Here is a 25,100-nt window from a genome sequence, read left to right as displayed (position 1 = left end):
CAAAAACACACCTGGGCTGGGGACGGGGATGGGACTGAGGCTGGTGAGTATGGTTTTAGTTTAATCCCCTTCGTGCTAAGAAGCACAAACGGCTGTAATCAGATATCGCCACTGTTGCCTGTCTTTTGTCAGCTTCTCCAGCAGCTCCCAACTCAAACTTGTCTCTCGAATTTCCTTCTCTACTGTCCTCCATATTTCTTTCTGTCTTCCTCGTTTCCTTTTTCCAGGAGGGGTCCATCAGAGTGCCACTCTTGGTAGGGCTGTTTGAGGCATTCTGATGGCATGACCAATCCAGCGCCATCTTTCGCGCTTGATCTCCGATATGGTGAGTATGTTACCAGATCAACAAAAAAACGCACCGAATCGAATGTGATAAAACACAAGGCATCTGTTCTGGCGTAAACCATAGATCTTTCAGCAGACGGCATAGAACATGATCTAACATAATGTGACATCACCAGACTAACCAGACCCAGCTTTGGTGTGTGGTGGACCTTAGTTTTTCAATGTGTTGAAGTTCGGCTCTAGGACGATGCGGTCTATAAATCTTGGCTTAAACGTATATGTAATTGACTTGATGACTAAAGTAGATATTGGTCAACATTGAGCATCAAGTGCTGGGCATCTATGTAGCCGGTGCACGTATGAACCTATATGCCTTGATCTCACCAAAGAGAACCATATCCAGAAAACCAAAGAAGCTGTCAAGGTTGCTTGTAAGAAGAACCTTATGTGGATCCTTGCAGGCAAACATGGTCAGAGGGTCGGCGAATCCCAATGTAGATCAGATTTAACATCAACCAAATGCCAAGCTCAGAAGATACTGGGTATCTGCCCTTCTCAATGCACCAGCCACAAAAGTTAACCACAGTGTTTGAAATCTTCAAACAGAACTAATCAGGGAGAAAAATCATAGTAGTTATGGATCAATCGCTTTTTGTAAAAGCTACTGAAAAAAGTGAGCACATTTTAAACATTCTTCTAAGATGTTCGTCACTGGGGTCCATGCTTGTAAACACTGTAATCATGCTGTCAGGTACATAAATATGTCTAAGAAACCATTAGGAAATTAGTACTGTAAGGGGGATTTATAATGTGGATGAAGGACAATGTTTAAGGAAACAGTGATTTGATCATCATTCTTAGCATGGTCGCAGATTTGAACAGAAATTTAATAGTGTCTTGTAAAGTCCACTCTTATGTGAATTGATAACACTGTGGATATATTTAATACAACACCTAATTCACAAGAATGGAGAGTTATCCACATACTGGATGTCGTACATACACATGCTAGAGGATGTAATACTTTATTGGTGTGCTTTTCGTATTGGGAACTGGAATGTGCACCTTAATGCCATAAGAACTATAATCTCATGGTGGTTTGCCTGTGATAAGATCAACTATGCCAGGTACCTATATATAGCCCCAAACTTTGGCCTGAAGACGAATTTCCCAGAGATGAATCTTGATAAGAATTAAGCTTGAAACATGGGCCACTCCTCAGTGCCGATGTTGTTTTTGTTTTTCGTTTGGGGAAGGATACTTACTGATTGTAATATACGAATTGTATGAAATATATTCACTTATTTGGATTCCTCTATAAAATAACCACAAACGTGTAATTGTATATATTCCAAAACTGTTATTAACATTATAAAACTAAATGATACATAAACAATATCTGAAATTGAAATACTGCATTATTCAAAATTTAGGCACCGCAATGTATGTATTACCAATGCTAAAATTTTCCACTTCAACATTTTATTAAATGTTTTCTGAAATATTGTTTGACATTACCACATGTGTGACAAGTGTCATTGACAAGGACTCCTTAATGATAGCACTGTAGCACAAGTAACGATATTTTTTTTTTTTTTTTTTTTTACCGCGTGTTGGTAGTATTTTTAAAATGATTATTTGAGGGTAGGGTCAGGAAAAGGGTGATAATACTCAAAATATACCACTATTCCAATGCTATCACATATTTTCCAACACTAGATATGCATACCTTGCTAAAAAGTACTGTGAGCCTTATTCCCCAAATTGATACAGATAAACCCTATTGGCTCATGGACTATAAAAAGAAAGAAAGAAATGTTTTATTTAACGACGCACTCAACATATTTTATTTACGGTTATATGGTGTCAGACATATGGTTAAGGACCACATAGATTTTGAGAGGAAACCCGCTGTCGCCACTACATGGGCTACTCTTTCCGATTAGCACAAGGGATCTTTTATTTGCGCTTCCCACAGGCAGGATAGCACAAACCATGGCCTTTGTTGAACCAGTTATGGATCACTGGTCGGTGCTAGTGGTTTACACCTACCCATTGAGCCTTGCGGAGCACTCACTCGGGGTTTGGAGTCGGTATCTGGATTAAAAATCCCATGCCTCGACTGGGATCCGAACCCAATACCTACCAGCCTGTAGACCGGTGGACTAACCACGACGCCACAGAGGCCGCTCATGGACTATAACGTCCTGTTATCGGTGAGGCGACTTCAGAACCTGGATTTATTAAATATCGAATTAAAATGTTATTTTAGAAGTGTTATAGGATAAATAGAATTCGCTACTCGTGTTTTTTTAATATGTCAAATATCAACCTCATCTAGTTGATCTGTATTTGTCTCGACAGAGCCTCGATAAATATCAATTAGCATAGACTCGGTTGATATTTTCAATATTAAAAAACACTCTTGACGAATCCTCTATATATCAAACTTTATTCGTGTTCAGTAGGTTAGACCTATGGTGTTTTCGGTCTCCCATCACACTTTCTCCTCGCACCACCTCTTATATTTGCCTACTTCCACTAACACGTGCAAAAGCAAGAATTAAAGGGACATTCCTGAGTTTGCTGTAATTTTTAAGATGTTGTCGACTAACAGAGACTTTTTAACGATTGTAATTACATATCAAATATATTTTTCTGCATAAAATATTAGTGGCTGTATGTAAAACGTGTTTCTGATCGTTCTAATATTTGTACTAGGTTAAATTTCGTTTTATTTCCTAAAATATAGTTTTTTCAAGACAAAATCTAGTTTGGGCTTCTTAGAAATATTAAGTCAACCAGAAACAAACTGAATATACAGACACTGATATTCTAAACCAGAAAATATATTTAATATGTAAGTTTAATCGTAGAAATATTTTATTAGTCTTAAACATCTTACAATGGAGCAAACTCAGGAATGTCCCTTTAAGAGACTCAGCCCCCACCCTCTCCCCAATGTGGATGTTGCCAATATAAAACCCTGGTTACGCCAATGTTTAAGTATAATTATTTTAACTTAAAGGGGCGCGATTTAGCTCAGCCGGTTGAGTGCTCGCTTGAGGTGCTTGCCTCGCAGGATCGAACCACCTCGGTGGATGCATTCAGCTGATTGGGGTTTTTTCTCGTTCCAAACAGTGCACCACAATTGGTCAAATGCCGTGGTATGTGCTTTTCTGTGTTCTGGAAAGTGCATATAAAAGATCCCATGAACCTAATGGGAAAAACAGCGGGTTTCCTCTCTTAAGATTCTGTGTCAGTTACCAAATATTTGACATCCAATATCCGATGATTAATCAAAATGTGTCTTGTGTGTCCCCCACTTGAGGCTGTCTCTCCCCCTCCCCCCTCCCCGCTTCAGACATCGTTCCTACGTGCCTGATTATGGAACGTTCTTGATAGTTACTTTAGTCAAACTGCACGTTCTGTGCGTTTATAATGCGAACACAATTTGTAAACAACAAAAAACAACAACACTGTAGTCCTTTTGGGATTTTTGTTTTACTAACAATGTTAACAATGAGTAACAATTTATAATGCACAACACAAAGAAGGCTATATAACAAAACATCATAAGCAATAATGTAAAAAGCAAACAGCAAACTGCCATTAATTACATAATGGACAAGATAAAAAGTAATTTTAAAGCTGTCCTATCGTCTCGTCTCATAACTTTATTTACTAATGCAAAAATAAAAATAAAAATAAAAATAAAATAAATAATAAAAATTAAATACAAAAATTAAATAAACAAGTAAATAAATAAATGCTTGCAAAAATTAAATAAATAAAGTAAATGATTAATAAATAATAATAATAATAATAATAATAATAATAATAAAATAATAATATAAAAATAATAACAAATTTTTAATAAATAAATAAATAAATAAATTAGTTAATTAATTAATAAAAGGAAACACAAGATAGAAAGGAAACGAAACTCATCTGCTTAATTAAAGAGAATACCTTAGTTAGTATTCAATGTATTACAAGTGATTTACATGTGGTCATTATTATAATGGCCACCAACTTAAAACAGTTATTTAAAAGGCAAGGTCACACGGCATAACTTAACCTGCTAAAAAGGCGAAAAAAGATATTGCCTTAAGAATATACTGAACTTCACTGAAAACGCACTACCCAATTTCTATCGTATGAGTGAGATTGCTAAAAAAAACAACCTTCAAACCCACAATTATCTTAAGTATTGTATACAATTAAGAGTTATTTGTTGCCTACCAGAATACATCCAATTATACACAAAAGTTAAATATATTATTTTCTTCTTCTCATCACCTTGTTACAACTACAGATCTGACTATGTTTTTAATGAAGTTCAGTATACATGTGTGTATATAATAAATATATATAAACACACACACGTACATACATTTAAGTTGTTGCGAAAAAGTATTTCATTCAATCAGCTACAAGGTAGCCATAATCATGCTTCTTATCTATAATTTGGTATATACATATGAAATATACTCTTCAAAAAAGTAGGGGAACTCTAATAAGAATTTACAATTGCCAAAATTGTAAGGTATATTAGCTGTAGGGAATGGCTATATGATAATAGTGAATTAATTGGGCAAACATTACAACCGGTAGTTCAGTATTACAGTAGGTTTTATGACCACCAAAGATCTTGAAGGACGATTGGGGTCAGAAGTGAAATTTGAAAGCTGACGTTTTTTTTTATCCTAGTAAAGAACGTTCAGGTCTGTTTATTAACACACCGAAACACATGCCATAGTTAGCACATGCATCACGCAGTTGTCTCGTACACGTGCGTGGGGTGTCATTCTCGATTTTGACAATTTCCAGGAAGATCCATTAATCACTGTAGAACATTATTTCTGTCAATATTTTTCATTCTGTTGATCATACAGTTGTTATTGTTTTGTTTTTAGTCATTTTTATTGTTTGAATTTGCGATTTACTGATAAAAACAAAACGTCAACTTGCAAATTTCACTTCTGGCCCCAATCGTCCTTCAAGATCTTTGGTGGTCATAAAACCTACTGTAATACTGAACTACCTGTTGTAATGTTTGCCCAATTAATTCACTATTTTATCATCCATTAAAGCTTTTGTAGGAGATATGGCTGGCACCATAATTTGCGATATCTCCTGCGATATCTCTTATAATCTTGATTGGTCAAATTTTAATCACAAGACAATGTTTTGTTTCGTCGCTGTGTTTGTTTCAGCGTTAAACCTACCATTAGTGACGTCACGACACTGCCGTTCTACTAGTTAACGAGTCTACCGCTGACATTCAACCCACATTCTGACATTGTTTACAACTGTCGCAAGGGAAAAGAATGATAATGGATGATAAAAAGAATACCCCCTCGTGTCTTGTAATATCATAGTTTATCAGCACTCGTTGATAAAAGTATAAAATCCTCGGCTTTATACTTTTATCAACTCGTGCTGATAAATTATGATATCACAAGACACTCGGGGAGTATCCTCTATATATAACCATTCCCCACAGCTAATATACCTTACACTTTTGGGAATTGTAAATTCTTATTAAGAGTTCCCCAACTTTTATGAAGAGTATATATATACACATACATACATTTAATTTTTTGCGAAAAAGTATTTTATTCAATCAGCTACATGGTAGCCATAATCATGCTTCTTATCTATAATTTGGTATATACATATGAAATATATGGATAACATAACAACAGCAACAATAATACGATTAGTAACAAAAATAAAATATAAAAAGATATAATAACAATTAAGAAGTTTTGTGTGCAAGCATAAACTAACAAGTATATTGTTTGAATCAAACAAAACCAAAGACGACGAAAGCAAAAGACGATTATTTTACAAAGACTGCAAGAAAACCGATTTGAGTCAATTGTAAATTGTTCCGAAAGTCGCCAACATGCATCATAAAATTGAACACATTTTTAGTCAACAGAAAGTCATGTGGCAAAAAAGCAAAAAACCCAAAACAAATGTTTGTTTTTTTAATTACACAAACAGAAAAGTAAATATTTTTGTCGTTACTTCGAATGAGAACCCATTCTATTAGCATTTCTGACTTGCAGTTGGGCATGGTAACATTGGTTTCTATGACAGAAAGCATATGTGTAATACTTACCCTAGTGCTATAGTTATTATATGTTCAATATGCACTCATTACTCCAGTAGTCCTTTTCAATATGTTTAATTTACACACCATCTGTATAATATATACTCTCATCAACATTATAACTTAAGACGTTCTCAGTTATAACCAATTCTAGGCATTTAAAACATAAAGACATTACAAAGATACCATGTCAGATAGTCTGTTTCTTTATGCAGACCGGAAGCACCTAACCAATTACAAAATTCCATCGATTTCGACTAGGAACGTGTTTCTTTTGAAAATTACTATATAGACGTTCGACTGTCTTTTAAATATTCTAGCAAGAGCAGTGTAGTTCCTGCCATATTAAACACATGAAACGGTCACGATTTGTTTAAAACCTAAAGGCCCCAGACCACCATTTGTGGTGGTGTTACGTGTTGTAGCAGCTTAATGTAGTCCGGTTTAGGAAATAGTTCCTCATTTAAAAAAATACTACAAAATTCTGATATGCTTTTGAAATCTTTCTTTTATGATTACAAGTAGAATGACCTTTGTAGTATTTAAACATCCCATTGGCTTACAGTTATTTGTTATATGTAGTACTAACTGATAACAACTGAGCAAGTGGTATAACAGCAAGACTAGGCGGTCCTCTGACATGAGGGTTGCTAACTGAAATATTTCATGGTCGACCAATGTTGATTTGTTTTTACACGGTACTTGTTAGTTGAGAGCACACCCTAAAATTAGTAGTCCCGCGACCCTCTCGATAGTGTTATATTTTTCACAGACTATATTCCGACATAGAAATTGTATGGAATAATTAATGGTGGTATGGAACCTAAATATCAGATGTCACTATAACACACTGATTAACTAGCCCCTGTCAAGACAATGTCTTCTTCTGAGATACTATTTTAGTCAGATTTAAGCAAAGACGTACCCAGGAAACGTTTTGATTTTTAGTTTTTTTGGGGGGAGGGGGGAAAGGGTAGAAGGGCGCATATACCAAATCAATCCCACATTACTGACATTACACATTACAGTTTTGTTTATTTCTGATATACAGACATTAGGCGACGACTCCTGAGGTTTACAACTGGGAGTAACTGACAATCAGCAGTATATTGTAAGAGTAAAATAGTTTAATATGTTTAATGGGAACTGTATTAAACTTGCATCATTACCAACATTATTTATTAAGCAATTTTCTTACGAAATGTTAAGGACGAGCCCCATTAGAAGCCTTTCTAAATCAGGAACGGCGGAAGCAAGTAGACATTGGAGGGGGTGGGTGGGGCTGACTGAGATCGAAGGCGTAAAGGAAAGTTTCTAGGATGTTCGGGGGGTATACTCCTCCATAAAATGTTGATAACTAGATGTCCAGAAAAGCAATTTCCTGCATTCTACAAATAAAGTTAATCTTTGCCTTAAGATTTACTACCAATAATATTGGGGGGAGGGGGACTAGTGTACCCCCAGGGCCCCCCCCCCCCCCCCCCCGGTATACGAGTTCGGGCCAAAAAGATATAAATATTCGGGCAAAATGAGCTTGCTGAAACCTTTTCCATCATTCTACTCACTATATTAGTTTGTTATTGATGTGAAAATGCATAATTATTCGTTGAAATAATGTTAATGACTAAAATTTGTTGTCCAGATTCGTGTATTTTCAGTTAATTAGGGGGAAAAAATTAGCCTGCAACCCGCCCCCCACCCTCACCCCGTTACAAAAATTACTATTATATTTAAAACAGAAAGTAAAAAAAATATATATTTATATCTATAACAACAGTGCACCAATAGTGTGCCTCGTGACATCCCCATCAAATGGACGAATGAATGAACCCAGTCTATCCGTGACTAAATCTGCCGAAGCAAATATCCTACACCACGACGTCTCTGAAGCGATCTGCGACGGGCGGCGGGTGGCCAAGTTACTGCGGCCACCGAATCCCGGGATCGCCTCGACTACGATACGGCATAAACGTGCTAGTTGGCCAAGTATGGCTGATGTGGGTTTAAGAAAATGGGTCGAATTTTCTCCTCCGGTGGGTCACATTTTACTGAAAAAAGAACAATAAAATGTATGCATTTTAAAATGGAACGATTCCTACCATTTTTGTTTATGAGGCGTTATCATTACGCGATTAGTCGCACCGACCTGTCGCATGCGATCGAATCGTACCGTGTGAACACCTAATACACGTTCCGATTTTTGTACGGCCGACAAATCGCATGCGACAATTCGACTAATTGCACAGTGGGAACGCCGCTTAAAGCCAACAGATATTTGGTAAATATCTAAATGAGCAAAATAATCATAATGCTATATTTTAAGGATAATCTGGCGCACTGCAAAGACTAATGCGTTTTCGGCCCTAACTTCATCCAGCGAACGTTTCGCTAACGTTCGCGAACTATTTGATTGATACCAAGATATTTTTTTAACCATGTGGGTAATACATACCAAATACTTGTAACCGTTGGAACAAAGTGATACGTCCCACTAGAACGCCAAGTGCGACGTAACAGCGCACTACAATCTTACAGGAACGTCAACCAAACGAAATGAGTGATCTAAATTAAGATCGATTATTTATAATATGGTAATAAATAGGACATTAAACTCGCTACCATTTCGTATCATGTTTATGTCTCTCGTGAAATAATTTTCATTGTCACTCGCTAAAAACTCGTGACAACTGAAAATTATTTCTCTCGGGACATAAATATGATACGAAATGGAAGCTCGTTGAATATCCTATAACTATTACACGCTGCAAATAACGTAATATGGAACAGAGAGAAAAAGATATTTATGGATATTTTGAACTAACTGAATTTTTTTTTTATCGTGGATTTGGTATCGTACATGCAATTTGCACGTAAATGTAAATTTATGACTGTTATCCTATTGTTATAAAGTTAAAGTTGGTTTTGTTTAACGACAGCACTAGAAAACATTTATTTATCAATCATAGGCTATTGGATGTCAAACACTTCGCTATTATTTTGACATAGTCTTAGAGAGGAAACCTGTTACATTTTTCCATCAATAGTAAAGGATCTTTTATATGCACCATCCCACAGACAGTTTAGCGCATACCACGGCCTTTGATATACCAGTCGCGGTGCACTGACTGGAACGAGTAATAGCCCACAGGCGGGAATCGATACAAGACCGACCACGCATTAGGCCACCGATTTACCACTGGGCTACATCTCGCTCCACAGCACATGTTAATTAACTACTGCGGCAGTACATGTGTCAGCATAGTATTAATACAGATTCCAAAGTGTATTGTGTTTTGTTGTGTTTTCTAGTGAACTAAACGTGCTATATATATATACATATACTTCATATAAGATCGTATCTCTGATATACATAGAGCCGAGCCACTCGGGTATACACTGCCCGATACAGAGAGATCTAATAGATATACAGTTAGGAGAGATATTTGGATAATCGTGTTTTATTCAGTTACGGGTATTATAGGATCCCAGTGACAGGAGTAAAAATTGGGGCGCTCGTCCCGGATCTGAAACAGTGTTTCCGGTAACTGACGAAGTAAATTGTAGGCTTCACTGTTCTAAAAATATAAAGCTTAGCCGGTCATTCTAGAGGACATAGGTAAACTGTAGGTTATTGTCTTTATTGTCATAGGTACCAGTATTAATTCTGTATTACAGGTTACTGAATGAGTAGTTAAGGGTTAATTAAAAATTAACCAGTTAGGAATAGAGTTGTAATTCCTTTATTAATTAAGTTCCCCTGGAAGCGTTTCTCAATTATCACACATGTGCGTGTTGTATCACGGCGAAGTGATTAGAATGTTGTGTAAACTAGACACCTAGAGATTAACTAATTAAGTGATCAGTTCTGGGTTGTTATTGTTTGTTGTTGTTAATTAACTACTGCGGCAGTACATGTGTCAGCATAGTATTAATACAGATTCCAAAGTGTATTGTGTTTTGTTGTGTTTTCTAGTGAACTAACGTGCTATATATACATACACTTCATATAAGATCGTATCTCTGATATACCTAGAGCCGAGCCACTCGGGTATACACTGCCCGATACAGAGAGATCTAATAGATATACAGTTAGGAGAGATATTTGGATAATCGTGTTTTATTCAGTTACGGGTATTATAGGATCCCCGTGACAACTAGTCATGGGACTGGACCAACTTTCCATACTGACGTCATTTCTGCGTGTAATAGATATACCAAATATTTGTTAACGTACGACCGCTAACCCTAGACGTAAAGTTATAATGTTTGTGAAATTCACTTCTGGTAGTAAAAATGTGTGTCCATGACAACGTTCTTGAACCTTAGGAGGAAAATAAATAAAACAATTAATACAAATAACAGGCTTCGAAAGTGGGAGATAGGGAGCACTGTTTACCCAACTCTGGAGATTACATTATTGCCAGTGCATCACAACTGATATATCAAAGGCCATGGTTTTTACTATCCTGTATGTGGGATGGTGCATAAAAAAAAAAAATCCTTTGTTATTAATGGAAAAAATGTTGCGAATTAGACTATATATGTTTAAATTACCAAATATTTAACATCCAAAACCCGATGACTAATAAATCATTGTGCTCTAGTGGTGTCGTTAAATAAACTTTAAAACATTTTTTTACAAATACGTAAATTACTCTCTTTAAAACATAAAAGTGTCTTATTTAATTTTAAAGTTTGAGATTAAAAGTTAGGCCTACTTGGCTCGTGTGCTCGAGTGTTCGCTTGGCTTTGCGACGTTTCCGCGTCATGGTCGCTACTGTGGTCGAAGGGAGAGAACTCGAATATGCTGGAGACAACAGTATTCCTCTGCTCGTGGCTTCCCAGAGAGTAGTTCCTCATTTGTTTCTTCGTCAATGGCTCGTCCTTCTCGCCGATATCTGGAAATATTGGATAAAATAGCATAATTTTTTAGTGGCGGATCTAAGGGGGACCCACGGGACAGTTATATTTTTATTTCATTTTTTTTGCTTTTTGGTTCCGAGGAATCCCTTCGGGAACATTTGTGCCTTTCAGCTATATGCCATTGCCATACCATCCCCTCCCCGTAAATGGATTTTCTGGATCCGACAGTGTTTTTTTTTTTTTTTTTTTTTTAAAAAAAACATTTAATGGGTACAACGGGCGTTTAATATACAATGCTTTTGCGGAAAAGTATCGGGACACCCTAAGGGGACTCTAAGTTGGCAGTAATTTTTTTTTTTTTTTTTAACTATTAAATTTTATAACACCAAACATAGTGTGCCCCCCCCCCCCCCCCCCCCCCCCCCCCCCCCCAATAGTGGGTTCCCTCCAATCTAAAATCCTGGCTACGCCAGTGCTTTTGCCATCATCAAAACTAGCTTTGTTAGTCGGAAATATCTTACATTTGAAACAAACTCAGTACTGTTCCTTTAACAATAAAACATCTCTTTGTGCATTTGCAAGGCAAATTGCCCGGACTCTCAATTAAGTGCCACCCCACACTCCTTGGATAAGCATACCAAGACATTTCTCCAAGGCAGAGCCAGGCGATACTTCAGGTGTGTGGGGTTTTTTTTAATAAAACGTATATTATTATTGCACATGATAATTATTGTTATATACACCTGGAAAAAACAAACTTAAGCTCACCCAGAAATGTTCATGACTGTCGCGCGAATTGGTAAAATAATTTTGATATCTGAGATAAAATAACTTAATGACTCACTGACTTGTATCATCGATATTGTAGCATTTACACTGGCTGTCTCTTGCAGACACTAAAACATACTGAGTTAAAATACTTACATGCTATAGTGTGACGTCGTTTGACATTTTGTTTCTTATCTTTGGCACTGAAAACAATTATAAACATGTCAAATAGGAAAGATATTTTGCATGACAATCACACACAAAGGACACTGTGCACAGTGCAGTTTATTATTTGAAGACAAGGTAAGAAAAAAAAAGAGGAATGTTTGTATAACGATACTTAAGCCTATTATAGTTATATTGGCAGAGAGAGAGAGAGAGAGAGAGAGAGAGAGAGAGAGAGAGAGAGAGAGGGGGGGTTGAGAGAGAGCGAGCTACTGGTATAGAGGCAGAGAGAGAGAGAGAGAGAGAGAGAGAGAGAGAGAGAGAGAGAGAGAGAGAGAGAGAGAGCTACTGAGATAGAGAGACAGCGAGAGAGACAGAGATAGAGCGCGAGCGAGCGAGAGAGAGCTACTGAGAGAAAGGCAGAGAGAGAGAGAGAGAGAGAGAGAGAGAGAGAGAGAGAGAGAGAGAGAGAGAGAGAGAGAGAGAGCTACTGAGAGAGAAAGGCAGAGAGAGAGAGAGAGGGGAGAGAGAGAGATTGAGAGAGAGAGGGGGAGAGAGAGATTGAGAGAGAGCGAGCTACTGGTATAGAGGCAGAGAGAGAGAGAGAGAGAGAGAGAGAGAGAGAGAGAGAGAGAGAGAGAGAGAGCTACCGAGATCGAGGCAGAAACGCAGATAGGGAGAGAAAGAAAAACACACACACACACACACACACACACACACACCCTTCGTCTTTTTGTCTGTCTATCATTGAGACCACCACGACCACCTGTTACTGTTAGCACAAACAACATACTCGTTTAGGTCGAACACTCTGAAGGCTTTAGCGAACGGGTTATTGAGGATCTTCAGTTTGGTGATCATTTCATTTTGATAGGCGGTCACTGCGACAAACTTGGTTTCAGTGAGAGGGAACCAGACCCTGGTCGCTTGCCGCGCCTCCGAGTCCTCGGTGTGACGGACGATGGTGACACCAGTCATGTACTGGTGCATCGAGTTCAGCAAAATCTGCAACATACATTTCATTTTTCATTTTCAACTTATTTTCGTGCTTATGTCTAATTAAGGTTCAAGCACGCTGTCCTAGGTACACACAGATAGACACGCACACAATTCACACACACACACATACACACACAAACACCTCACACATACACATACACACACACACATCACACACACACAAACACAGACACACAGACACAGACACACACACACACACACACACACACACACACACACACACACACACCACACACACAAACACAGACACACACACACAACACACCCACACCCACCCACACACATACACACACAAACACCACACAGACACACATACACACGCACGCACACCACACACCCACACACACACACACACACACACACACACACACACACACACACACACACACACTCACCTCAGCTATCTGGGATGTCTTCCTGAACAGTGGGTTAGTTGTTAGTTGGTTATTGGTTAATGAGAGAGAAGAGGTTGCAGTAGTGGTCCTACACCTACCAATAGAGTCGTTAAAACTCGCTCTGGATGGGAGCCGGTACCGAGCTGCGAACTCTGCACCTACAAGCCTTATGCCTGATGGCTTAAACACGACACAAGGCCGGTGCAACATAAAAACACCGTCACGACTGGATAGAGGGATGGAGGGAGGGAGGGAGGGAGGGATTGGATGGCTGAATGCATTGGGTGGGTGGATGGATACATTGGATGGGTGGATGGGTAGATGAATGGATGGATGGATGGATAGGTGCTTGGATAGGTTAAATAGTTGATTGATTGACTGAATGTATGTACATACGTACGTACGTATGTATGTATACGTATGTATGTATACATATGTATGTATGTATGTACATGTATGTATGTATGTATGTATGTCGAGTTTAACTGTTACATACATAGATATCAATGCATTGGCGCAGGGAATAATTAAATCCTTTCTAGCCTCACACATTGTCCCATGCCGCTGCTGGGACTCGAACCTGTGGCACCGAATCGCCCGCAAATTGCAGACTATCCACGATTCGCTCTGAGTTATCCAGACATCCATGGGGCCTATAATCTACGCGATCGATCCCGCTTACGTGCATGGCACTGTGCACAGACCTGGCACTGGTTAGTATGTATTGATGTATGCATATCTATATATTGTATGTATGTCGAGGTTGACTGTATGTATGTATGTATTGATGTATGTATGTATGTATTGATGTATGTATGTATGTATGTATGTATGTATGTATGTATGTATATATATATATATATATATATATATATATATATATATATATGTTTTGTATACATGTGTAAATATGTGTGGTTGGGTCTCTCTCTCTCTCTCTCTCTCTCTCTCTCTCTCTCTCTCTCTCTCTCTCTCTGTGTGTGTTGGTATGTTTTTCTCTCTCTGTGTGTGTACGTGTGTCTTTGCGTGTCTTGTGTGTGTTTGTTTGTGTGTTTCTGTATGTATGTATATATGTGTGTGTGTGTGTGTGTGTGTGTGTGTTTTTCTGTATGTATATGTGTGTGTGTGCTTCTGTGTTCTGTATGTGTGTGTTTCTGTGTGTGTGCGTGTATGTGTGTGTGTTTGTGTGTGTGTGTGTGTATGTGTGTGTGTGTGTGTGTGTTTCTGGATGTGTGTATGTGTGTGTGTCTGTGTTTACCACAACTTACACTCCCCCACCCCCCCCCCCCCCCCCGACGACCACCACCACCACCACCAGCACCACCCCCTCTGTTGAATATCAATATATGTATGTCCTGGTAACCGACATACTGCGCTTACATTCGCGTCCGCAGAGTCTTTGTTATTCGTGAGCTTCATCTTGGCGAACGATATTTTGTTCTTCTCCCAGAACCTGCCCGTGCTGGGGGAGTCCGGGTGCTGATAGGCCAGACTGACAGGCTCCACTTCCGCCCGGCTGATGGGGATCCAGTTGTTGCTGATGAACTTAAATCGCCTGTCGCCTGCGGAGAACACGTCCAGAAATACGTCATACAGCAAGCCCTTGTCCAGACCTCGCACTGAGACAGTCACGTGGGGAAACATTCGTCTGCGGGCACAAAAAGAGGAAATTCACCAATGAAATAAATATGGGTCTTTCTTTGAAAAAGGTACCTTAAAATGTGACATAGGAGTCAATGTTAATCGGTATTTGTCGAGGCTTTGCCGAGACAAATACCGATTAACCAGACGAGGTTGATATTTTACATATTATAAAACACGAGTAGCGAATTCTATTTATCCTATAACACTTCTAAAATAACATTTTATTTTTATTTTTTTAGTAAATCACAGTACTAAAGTCGCCGCCATCGATAACATAACGTCATCACGATTAGCACAGATTAGTTTGACGTTACGCATTTTAAACAAATCTTTGAAAACGTTACGCTCAGGTACACGGGTCTTGTTGTCTTGTAAGCAAATGACCCATCACCTGCAACACATTACCTAGAGAACTTGCAAATTTGCATACCATTATTAACCGGGTTAATAAAGTAAATTATCACTTGGGTTTATAACATGGATATCATGGGTAAGTTATAGGATAAATTTAAATAACCCATTGGTTTGAAGTTACTTTCTATAATGTAGTACTCATAACAACTGTGCCACTTGTATAACAGCAACACCGGGCGGTATTCTGACATGAGGGTGACTGACTGAAATATTTCGTGATCGACATATGTTGATGTTTATACACGGTACTTGCCAGTTGAGAGCACTACCTCAAATTAGTAGTCACATGACCCTTTCGATAGTGTTGATTGTTTTTTGACAGAAGATATTCTGACATAGAAATTATATTTAACTGCATGGAGTAATTAATGGTGGTATGGAACCTTAAAGTAGACACCATTGGTTATATACCGAACCCTGATTTGGCTTACAGATTCAGTTAAAACCCGTTCATATGCATCACACAAAAATCTACATAAACATCTAATTTCAGATCTATTCTTTTTTTGCATTAGTGTTTGGGGAAATTTGATTCTTATATTTAATGATAAATAACATTAAAACAGTGGTCATTTCTAATGTCCAAATATAGATCTGCTACTTGCTAGTATGTGTATGTATTTTATATATTGACAGTATGTTCTTGTATATTACAAACGATTATGTATATGGGCCGATGGCCTACACACAGAAATTAATAAACTATATAAGGATCAGACCGGGCCTGATGCTTCTAGACTCGAGACTCTAATAGAGTCTGAGACACTAATGTCATGACAACACCATGCAAATTGTATGCGTGTGACGTCATTAGAGATTGAGTCTGGACTCTAAAGGTTTTATAAGCACGGGCCCTGATCAGATTTGGAGATCTAAGATGTGTTTCTACTCACCGTCCTACTCGATTTATGATCATCTCAGTGCCCAGATTGTTGAAGGAAGACCAGAGCAGCGTGTCATGGAAAGACAAGTGAACTCCGTTCGTCTCTCTTACAGCGGTGTCCCTGTCGACGACGTTCGTTAAGGGACTACTACTGATGCTGCTGCAGCTGATGTCACTAACGCTGGCTTTCGCCGGCATTTGCTGCGGCGGCGTCAGCAGCAAAGAGGTCCGAACGTTTTCGATCCTTGGACTTTTGTTAAGTACAGATTTGCCAACACGCTTAATGACGCTACTATCCGACAAGCGTCGCCTGCAGTCGCCGACGGCAGCTAGGGTGACGACTTTGAGGACGTTACGTTCAGCTCTCTTGGGCAAACGACTGCCATCGTGACAGTCTAGCGTGTTCAGCTCTCGTCTCATGATGGACAGATCTAGCGCTTCCTGTAAGTTGAAGTAACTTATTAATACATAATGTCGTGTACAGACGTTACAGCACTTGCCGTCGTCGTCGACAGTGATGTGGGTAAGCTTTCGGACGTAAGGCTAGTAGGTACTGGGTTCGCACCTCGCTACTGGCTCCCACTTAAAGCGAGTTTTAATGATACAGTGAACTTCATTAACTTCTTTCTCACCAACCACCAGTTAACTTACCGTAAACAACTAACGCCTTTCTACGAAGCGATCGTGGCGCTAAATCACCTTAAAGGGACATTCCTGAGTTTGCTGCAATTTTTAGGATGTTATTGACAGACAGAGACTTTTTAACTATTGTAATTACATATCAACTGCATAAAATATTAGTGGCTGTATATTAAACGTGTTTCTGGTCGTTCTACTATTTGTACAAGGTTAAATTTCATTTTATTTCTTGAATATTATTTTTTCGTACGTACGAAATATTTGAAGACACAATCCAGTTTGGGCTTCTTACAAATATTAAGTCGACCAGAAACACATTGAATATACAGACACCGATATTCTAAACAAGAAAATATATTTATATGTAAGTTTAATCGTATAAATATTTTATTAGTCAGAAACATCTTACAATGCAGCAATAAATGATAAGAAAAAACAAGTGTACAGAATATATGCATTTAAAAATAATTATAAGAAATAATCTCCTTTTACATGTTTCATCATATCTTCAGAAAGGAACTGCTAAATAACTGCTAAATATGACGTCATACATATTACGACGTTACTGCAGTAGAAGAGGATTGATAATTACTTAATTACGTCATGGTTGCTTTTATCTAACGAAGAGAATTAAGAAGTGGACAAAAGTTTCTAATAAAATACATTTCTTTTGTCTTTCTTTTCATTTCATCATTGGTAGCTATGTGATAAAATGGGAAAATGGTAAATGTAATATCTTTTTATGCCGCACGTGTATTTAAATGTGAACTCAAGGGTATGCATCTTGTTTCTGGTTATTTTATTTGTTGTTTGTGTACGCGTACTCTGGCTCTCAGCTGAGTGGCATGACCAATGTATTGTTCTTTGCATCCTTGACATGTAATTATATAAATAACGTTGTTAACCGAACAATCGATATCCCTGTGTACCCAAAATGAACCTTTTGGTATCCCAATGATTTTTATAGGATTTGTTGAGGTATTAACATATATGTGAATACATTTATTTTATAAAATTTTATGTTGAAAATCTGAAAATTTAGTTTTTTGGTCAAAATGTTGTAAAACAATATGGCAGAAAACAATATGGCGGCCATTTGTCATACAATTTATAAAACCGACATCCAAATTTAATGAAAGGCATTATTTGCTGCCATAAATGCAAGAAGGTATCGCACCATACCACACATATGAGTGCAACATATGTGTGCAATGATTCAAGATGGCCACCATATCATAAGTAATTATAACGAAGTCTGTATTACATCAAATATGATGCTAGGAGTCTTCCTAAAACTTTAACATAAACTGGAAGCCAAGTCCGATGGCATTCTTATGTTGTTCATGATCATCCATAAAAACCCATCCACTGTTGAAGATGATGGAAGGTATATGTAAGCGTGCTTTGTATGGTAATGACGTGAAACACAATGCTCATCCGCGAACACCACAGTTTGGACCTTTCAGTTTCCCAGGTGGAACATTTAGTACTTTGACTATGCTCAGGCGCGGATCCAGGATTTTTAAATAGGGGGGGCCCGAGGGCATGCTCCCCCGCGAAATTTTGAAATAAGTGCATTTTTGTGTAATTCCACTCTAGTGTATGCTATAGTTAAAAAAATGTAATAACTTGACGCCAAAAATAGGGGGGGGGGGGGGGCCCCTTGGGCCCCCCACTAAATCCGCACCTGATGCTCTCTACTGCCAGGTGATACACTTTACAAATTAACTGTCATTTTTTTTTTGAATCCATATGAAATAATAATATTGCATCTCGGAGACTGAAAAGCAAGCAAACTCAACATTATGTAGCTGGTACTAAGAGGTGTGTTTCCAATATTATGTTTATTGGAATGGTTTTCTAAAATATGTCCAATTGTTTCATCTATATTTGACATGTGAAAAAGCAAAACCCAACAGGACATCAGTGTCTTACTAATATGTACAACAATATTTAGTCAGGTAGTTTTGAACAGTGAACTGCATGAACTACTATTCTGGTATTGATTCCTCGTTGTTGATGTTTATTGTTCAACATTTAACTCAGTGTTACTACACTACATCTTCCTCAGTGAAAGCACTCACACACTGATACACCCATTTTGCATTCAAAGCAGTCTTTAAAAAAGGGTTTTTTAAAGAGGAAATTATTTATATTTAACATTGCTTTTTGTTCAGTATGAGATATTGGCATCCTTCTCACGGGTTTGTATATCTCTAATTAGTGCATTTAGTTTGGTTAACAGAGACTTGTAGCGATCAAATACAACATGTCAGCATATTTCTCAAACATTTTCTTCCTTTCGTGTTTTGGACTTTGAACCAATGCCTGTCCGTCAACAATCAAGACAGGCTTCCTGGGTAATTTCTTTGGTACATTTGGATCTTGGGCTTGCCCAGACAATGGGTATTGGTGTTGGTAGCAAGTCATTCTTTATGATCAGCAAAATATTAACTTCCTGGCTTTATATATAAATAGTTATACCTGAAATTATACCCGCATTGAATTTTGTGCTTTGGGCCTTCTGACCATAAAATTAGCACCTAAACATTTGCGAAGGATTCCATGTAAATGCACATCTGCATGATAAACAGTACACCATCGACTAGTCCATGTGATAATTTAAACAGATGTATGTGTAAAACCATGGTAACATTTACCAATATGAGTAGAACTACTGACCCCAGTGTTCAGCAATCACTGCTCTTTGTAAACATCAAAACCTTTTATCAAAAATGTGAAATCAGCATACTGGTTAATATTAAAGATCCTTGTGAACTTATCTTCTTGGACAACAGCAATAAGAACATATATCGTTGTCATACGAATATTTATATATTTAATCAGTATTTCTTTTCTATGAAAATCATTAATTGCAAAATGATTAAACGTGGGAGTACTCGAGAAGCTAGCTTATGATCTTTCATTTATTTCATCTATTGTTTTCCTGCCAATACCTCATCAGCAGCTACAGGGCCAAATATATCGGTCTGTCCATATTTCATATATACCGGAACCTGTCCTGTGATGTTAGTTAACTTTAGTGGATAGCGATGTGTGAACCTATACGTTTGATATGATACTTTCATAGCTCATATCATATCTTAAATTTGAGGTAAAGTGCATTAACGAGAGTACGGTAATGACCGTATGGGTATATTTAAAACTGTTCGGAGACATTCATACGGTAAATCTCTGAACGATAATGTTTAAGATACTGATTTTAGGGGCTGGAGGTTGAAAATTAGCCATATATCTTTAGGAATAATAATAATAGACCAATTGAATGTCAACAATGTTGGAGGCAAATCTTTATCATTTTATTGCCAGGTTTGGCTTGATTTCATAATTTTGCTGATCCAGTTTAGGACATTGAATATAAACCAGGCTTCAAAATCGGAAGAGATCGTAACTGCAGGGGGGGGGGGGGGGGGGGGGGGGGGGGGGGGGGGTGTGTGCGTGCGTCTCTCTCTCTCTCTCTCTCTCTCTCTCTCTCTCTCTCTCTCTCTCTCTCTCTCTCTCTCTCTCTCTGTGTGTGTGTGTGTGTGGTGTGTGGGTGTGTGGGTGTGGGTGTGTGTGTGTGTGTGTGTGATTGTTACATAATTATATATAAAATATGTACATGTGTATATATAATTGTATTAAAACATTTTCTAATAACATGAAGAATTATGAGCTAGGCCTGCAGTCTAGATTGCCGCATTTAGATGGTCTTTAAACGGGGGGTGGAGGGTGGGGGGTGGGCGTGGGCAACGCAGATCCTGGTCCCTCCAGGCCTATCTGTGAAATAAGATATCAATATTGTTTATCACTTACAAATCCAAAGTTATATTATTCAACTGATCCCCATTACATTGATATTACTCTAGCCCGCCTCGCTAAAATTTAGATCCGCGCTTGTACATGGTAGGTACAAACATAATAATTTAAAAAAAACCTAATGTTAACATGTGGATTTAGGCATAAATACATACATACATACATAGATATGTATGTATGTATGTATGTATGTATGTATGTATATATATATATATATATAAATACATTGTTTTAGCTATTAAAATACATTAAATAATATACAAATTCCTCTTAGAATTTCGTTTACACGGTCGCCTCTTATTTCGATGCCTGTAAACATTATACAATATTTATATATATTTGTATCTACAATGTTTGAAAACATAGATGTTTTATTTTTGTATTCTAAAATAGGTTTGCTTAATAAAATAAATAAATAATAAAAATTACATTACTGGAGGTCATAATATGAGCGTCTGCAAAATTATTATTGTGTCAAAAATACGTTGTATCAAAGTATAAAAGCGGGGGTTTTTTATTTCGTTATTTTGACTGCATAAGCATTATTTTTCAACACGGTTTTGGATTCAGCATATTTAAATTTGTTTAGAAAAATATGTTGAATACAATCCTGAAGAAATAATCGAACAAAAATAAATAAGAACATTGTATGTGACACTATTATATTGAAATGCAATATGTATGTACGTTCATCTATATATTTAAAATATGTTTATCTATTAATAGTCTCTCATGGATCCTGTAATGAATGGCTTGTGTACTTTTATACTGTATTTTAAATTGCATTTTCTTATTGTGTACATACGGTGAGACTTTAGAAAATATATGTCTGTCTGTCTGTCTGTCAATTTGTTTATTTTGAAAAATGGGTATTTGTTATTCCTGGTATTCACAAATATAAATTAACAGGCCCGTAGCATGGTGGACATTATTGGGGGGGGGGGGGAGGGAGACAATTAAGGGGTTCGGGGGCATGATTCAAAGGTCATTTGCCCGTTACTGTAACTCTCGCCGTTAATCTCGATCCGTTAGTCTCGCTACAACTTTTACATTCAGTCGAGATATAAAGGTTATCACCCCCACCCAAAAAAACAACCAACCCACAAAAAATTCTACAAATAGCCGTTGTCTTCTAAAACATATTGCCTATCGTCATGGGATACTAGATCGTGATAGTTCAATCAGCGTGTTTTAAAGATACACATATGCCACCATAGTCCACTCCTTGTTGATCAAGGAAATGCAAAGTTTCGGCAGTCTGCTTCGGGGGTGTGAACGTATAACATATTGGTTGCTACGAGACAGTTTTAAACCGTTTCCAAATACAACATGGTCAATTAAACAGATACACTATCTGACTTGGTTAGTCATTCGGGGGTTGCTATCGATCAACGCCATCGAACTACATACATGTACATATAATTATGTACGTTTTAAATTTATTTCACTGTATGTTTTTTATTTCCAATAACGATCCAACCAGTGCACCATGACTGGCATATCAAAGGCCATGGTATGTGCTATCCTGTCTGTAGGATGGTACATATAAAAGATCCCTCGCTGCTAATCGAAAGAGTAGCCCGTAAATTGACGACAGCGGGTTTCCTCACGCAATATCTGTGTGTTCCTTAACCATATTTCTGACGCCATATAGCCGTAAATAAAACGCCCTTCCTTCTCAATAACGAATAAAAAGTGTTATTCTTACTTTGGTTTTACGTTTCAAACTTTATAATACAGCAAATCATAAGAACTATGTCACTATTCAAGAGAGTTAACTCTTTGTCCGTTTTCCGTTTAGCCAAAAAGCAGTTTTTATGCATGATTTTCAATAATTTGTATAATATTGAAAAATCTTTTACTGGAAATGGAACCATAGTACGTAATGTCGTCTCTTGATACTCAACTACAACTTGGCAAAACATTTTTGTCTGGCTTTAACTTTACTTTATTCTAAAGTTAACCTTTAAGACCTACACAAATTTATCAAATCTGGATTGGGGGTTTTTGGTGTCAACTATTATTGTGTCAAACAATATTTTTTACGAAATACGCTTTTTGTGTCGACTATTAATGTGTAAAAGAATATTTTCACGAAATACGCTTTTTGTGTCAACTATTAATGTGTAAAAGAATATTTTTATGAAATATACCTTTTGTGTCAACTATTATTGTGTAAAAAGAATATTTTCACGAAACACGCTTTTTGTGTCAACTATTATTGAGTGAAACAATATTTTCACGAAATACGCTTTTTGTGTTACCTATTATTGTGTAAAAGAATATTTTTCAAGAAATACGTTTTGTTTTTGTTTGTTTTTTTTTTTTTTTTTTGGGGGTTGTTGTTTGTTGTGTTGTTGTGTTGTGTGTTGTTTTTGTTTTTGTGTTTTTTTTTGTGTTTTTTTTTTTTGGGGGGGGGGGGGGGGGCTCTTGGTCAGCTTATATTTTGTAAAAGAATATTTTCAAGAAACATGTTTTGTCAAATATTATTGTGTAAAAGAATATTTTCAGGAAATACACCTTTTTTGTCAACTTGTATTGTCAAACAATATTTTCGCAAAATACGCTTTCTGTGTCAACTTGTATTGTGTAAAATATTTTCAAGAAATACAGGGGTTTTTTATCAACTAATATTGTGTAAAACAATATTTTCACGAAATACGCTTTTTTTCATATTGTATTGTCAAACAATATTTTCAAAAAATACAGTTTTTGTATCAACTAGTATTGTGTAAAATAATATTTTCACGAAATATGGCCTACGAGGGGCGGGATTTAGCTCAGTCGGTTGAATGCTCGCTTGAGGTGCTTGCGTCGCAGGATCGAACATATAGCTATTTACCTAGTCACCATGTTTGACCAATATAAACAGTGATTACAGGACACATATTAGTATTTAGGTATAGGAACATGGCTACAAATAACGAGGAAATAAAACAAAAAAGGAATTGATCAATATATTGGTGCTTGCGTGCGTGCGTGCGCGTGTGTGTCATTATCGATTCTTCTACCGGCCTCGGTGGCGTCGTGGTAGGCCATCGGTCTACAGGCTGGTAGGTACTGGGTTCGGATCCCAGTCGAGGCATGGGATGTTTAATCCAGATACCGACTCCAAACCCTGAGTGAGTGCTACGCAAGGCTCAATGGGTAGGTGTAAACCACTTGCACCGACCAGTGATCCATAACTGGTTCAACAAAGGCCATGGTTTGTGCTATCCTGCCCTTGGGAAGCGCAAATAAAAGATCCCTTGCTGCTAATCGGAAGAGTAGCCCATGTAGTGGCGACAGCGGGTTTCCTCTCAAACTCTGTGTGGTTCTTAACCATATGTCTGACGCCATATAACCGTAAATAAAATGTGTTGAGTGCGTCGTTAAATAAAACATTTCTTTCTTTCTTTCTTTATTGATTCTTCTGTTAAATTAGTTAGATAGAAATTGTTATATTCTGAAGTGATTTAGAAAGGATCCCTTAGGGTTGGTAAAATGAACTATCATTAATGCTGATGCTACAGGAATACTTTTAAATGCCAATACTGTAGTATTATTTAGACATATTCTCTGAGTAACTATTCTCTGTGCCGGGGTGTCGTTAAACATTAAGTAATTAATTCGTTCGTTCATTCGCTCGTTCGCTCGTTCATTCATTAAAAAAATGGCTCTCACATCCCAATGGGGTTATAACGTTTCGGTAATTATAAGCAATATGGAGATGACGTCAAATCAACCCAAAATGATATGACACTATGTTCATATATAAAGAAAAACAAAACAAAACAATACAAAACAAAACAATACAAAAGAACACACCACCCCAAAAAACAACATAAAAACAATATAAAGACCAAACTAAAACAAGAGAGAGAGAGAGAGAGAGAGAGAGAGAGAGAGAGAGAGAGAGAGAGAGAGAGAGAGGGGGGGGGGGGGGGGAGGGAGAGAAGGGGCGGGGAGGTCCAGGGGGTTGCCCATCTACTCTGATCCACCTTCATACGCCAATTTGTTGAAACATTATTGGTTTTAACTATACATCTATTTTACACTGTTGCAAGAGTACAAAATATATTTCCAAATTATAAATTTGGTG

At 37.4% G+C, this 25,100-nt stretch overlaps 1 protein-coding gene across 1 annotated transcript in view; it reads right to left on the bottom strand.

Annotated features, from left to right (window-relative positions):
- Positions 1-8,383: 8,383 nt before the first annotated feature.
- The window catches only part of LOC121383679 (T-box transcription factor TBX3-like), a 42,119-nt gene continuing 25,402 nt past the window's right edge, over positions 8,384-25,100 (bottom strand). Inside the window, exons 2-7 of the mRNA XM_041513772.1 lie at positions 16,572-17,002; positions 15,001-15,268; positions 12,999-13,210; positions 12,197-12,243; positions 11,128-11,307; positions 8,384-8,457 (exon numbers count right to left, since the gene is read on the bottom strand). Coding sequence (XP_041369706.1) covers positions 8,384-8,457; positions 11,128-11,307; positions 12,197-12,243; positions 12,999-13,210; positions 15,001-15,268; positions 16,572-17,002 — 1,212 coding nt within the window. The remainder of the gene's footprint in view (positions 8,458-11,127; positions 11,308-12,196; positions 12,244-12,998; positions 13,211-15,000; positions 15,269-16,571; positions 17,003-25,100) is intronic.

Source organism: Gigantopelta aegis, chromosome 10 (assembly GCF_016097555.1).
Source record: "Gigantopelta aegis isolate Gae_Host chromosome 10, Gae_host_genome, whole genome shotgun sequence".
Taxonomy (NCBI): Eukaryota; Metazoa; Mollusca; class Gastropoda; order Neomphalida; family Peltospiridae; genus Gigantopelta; species Gigantopelta aegis.
Note: the sequence above shows the minus strand (reverse complement) of the source record. Positions and strands in the feature narration are given on the sequence as shown.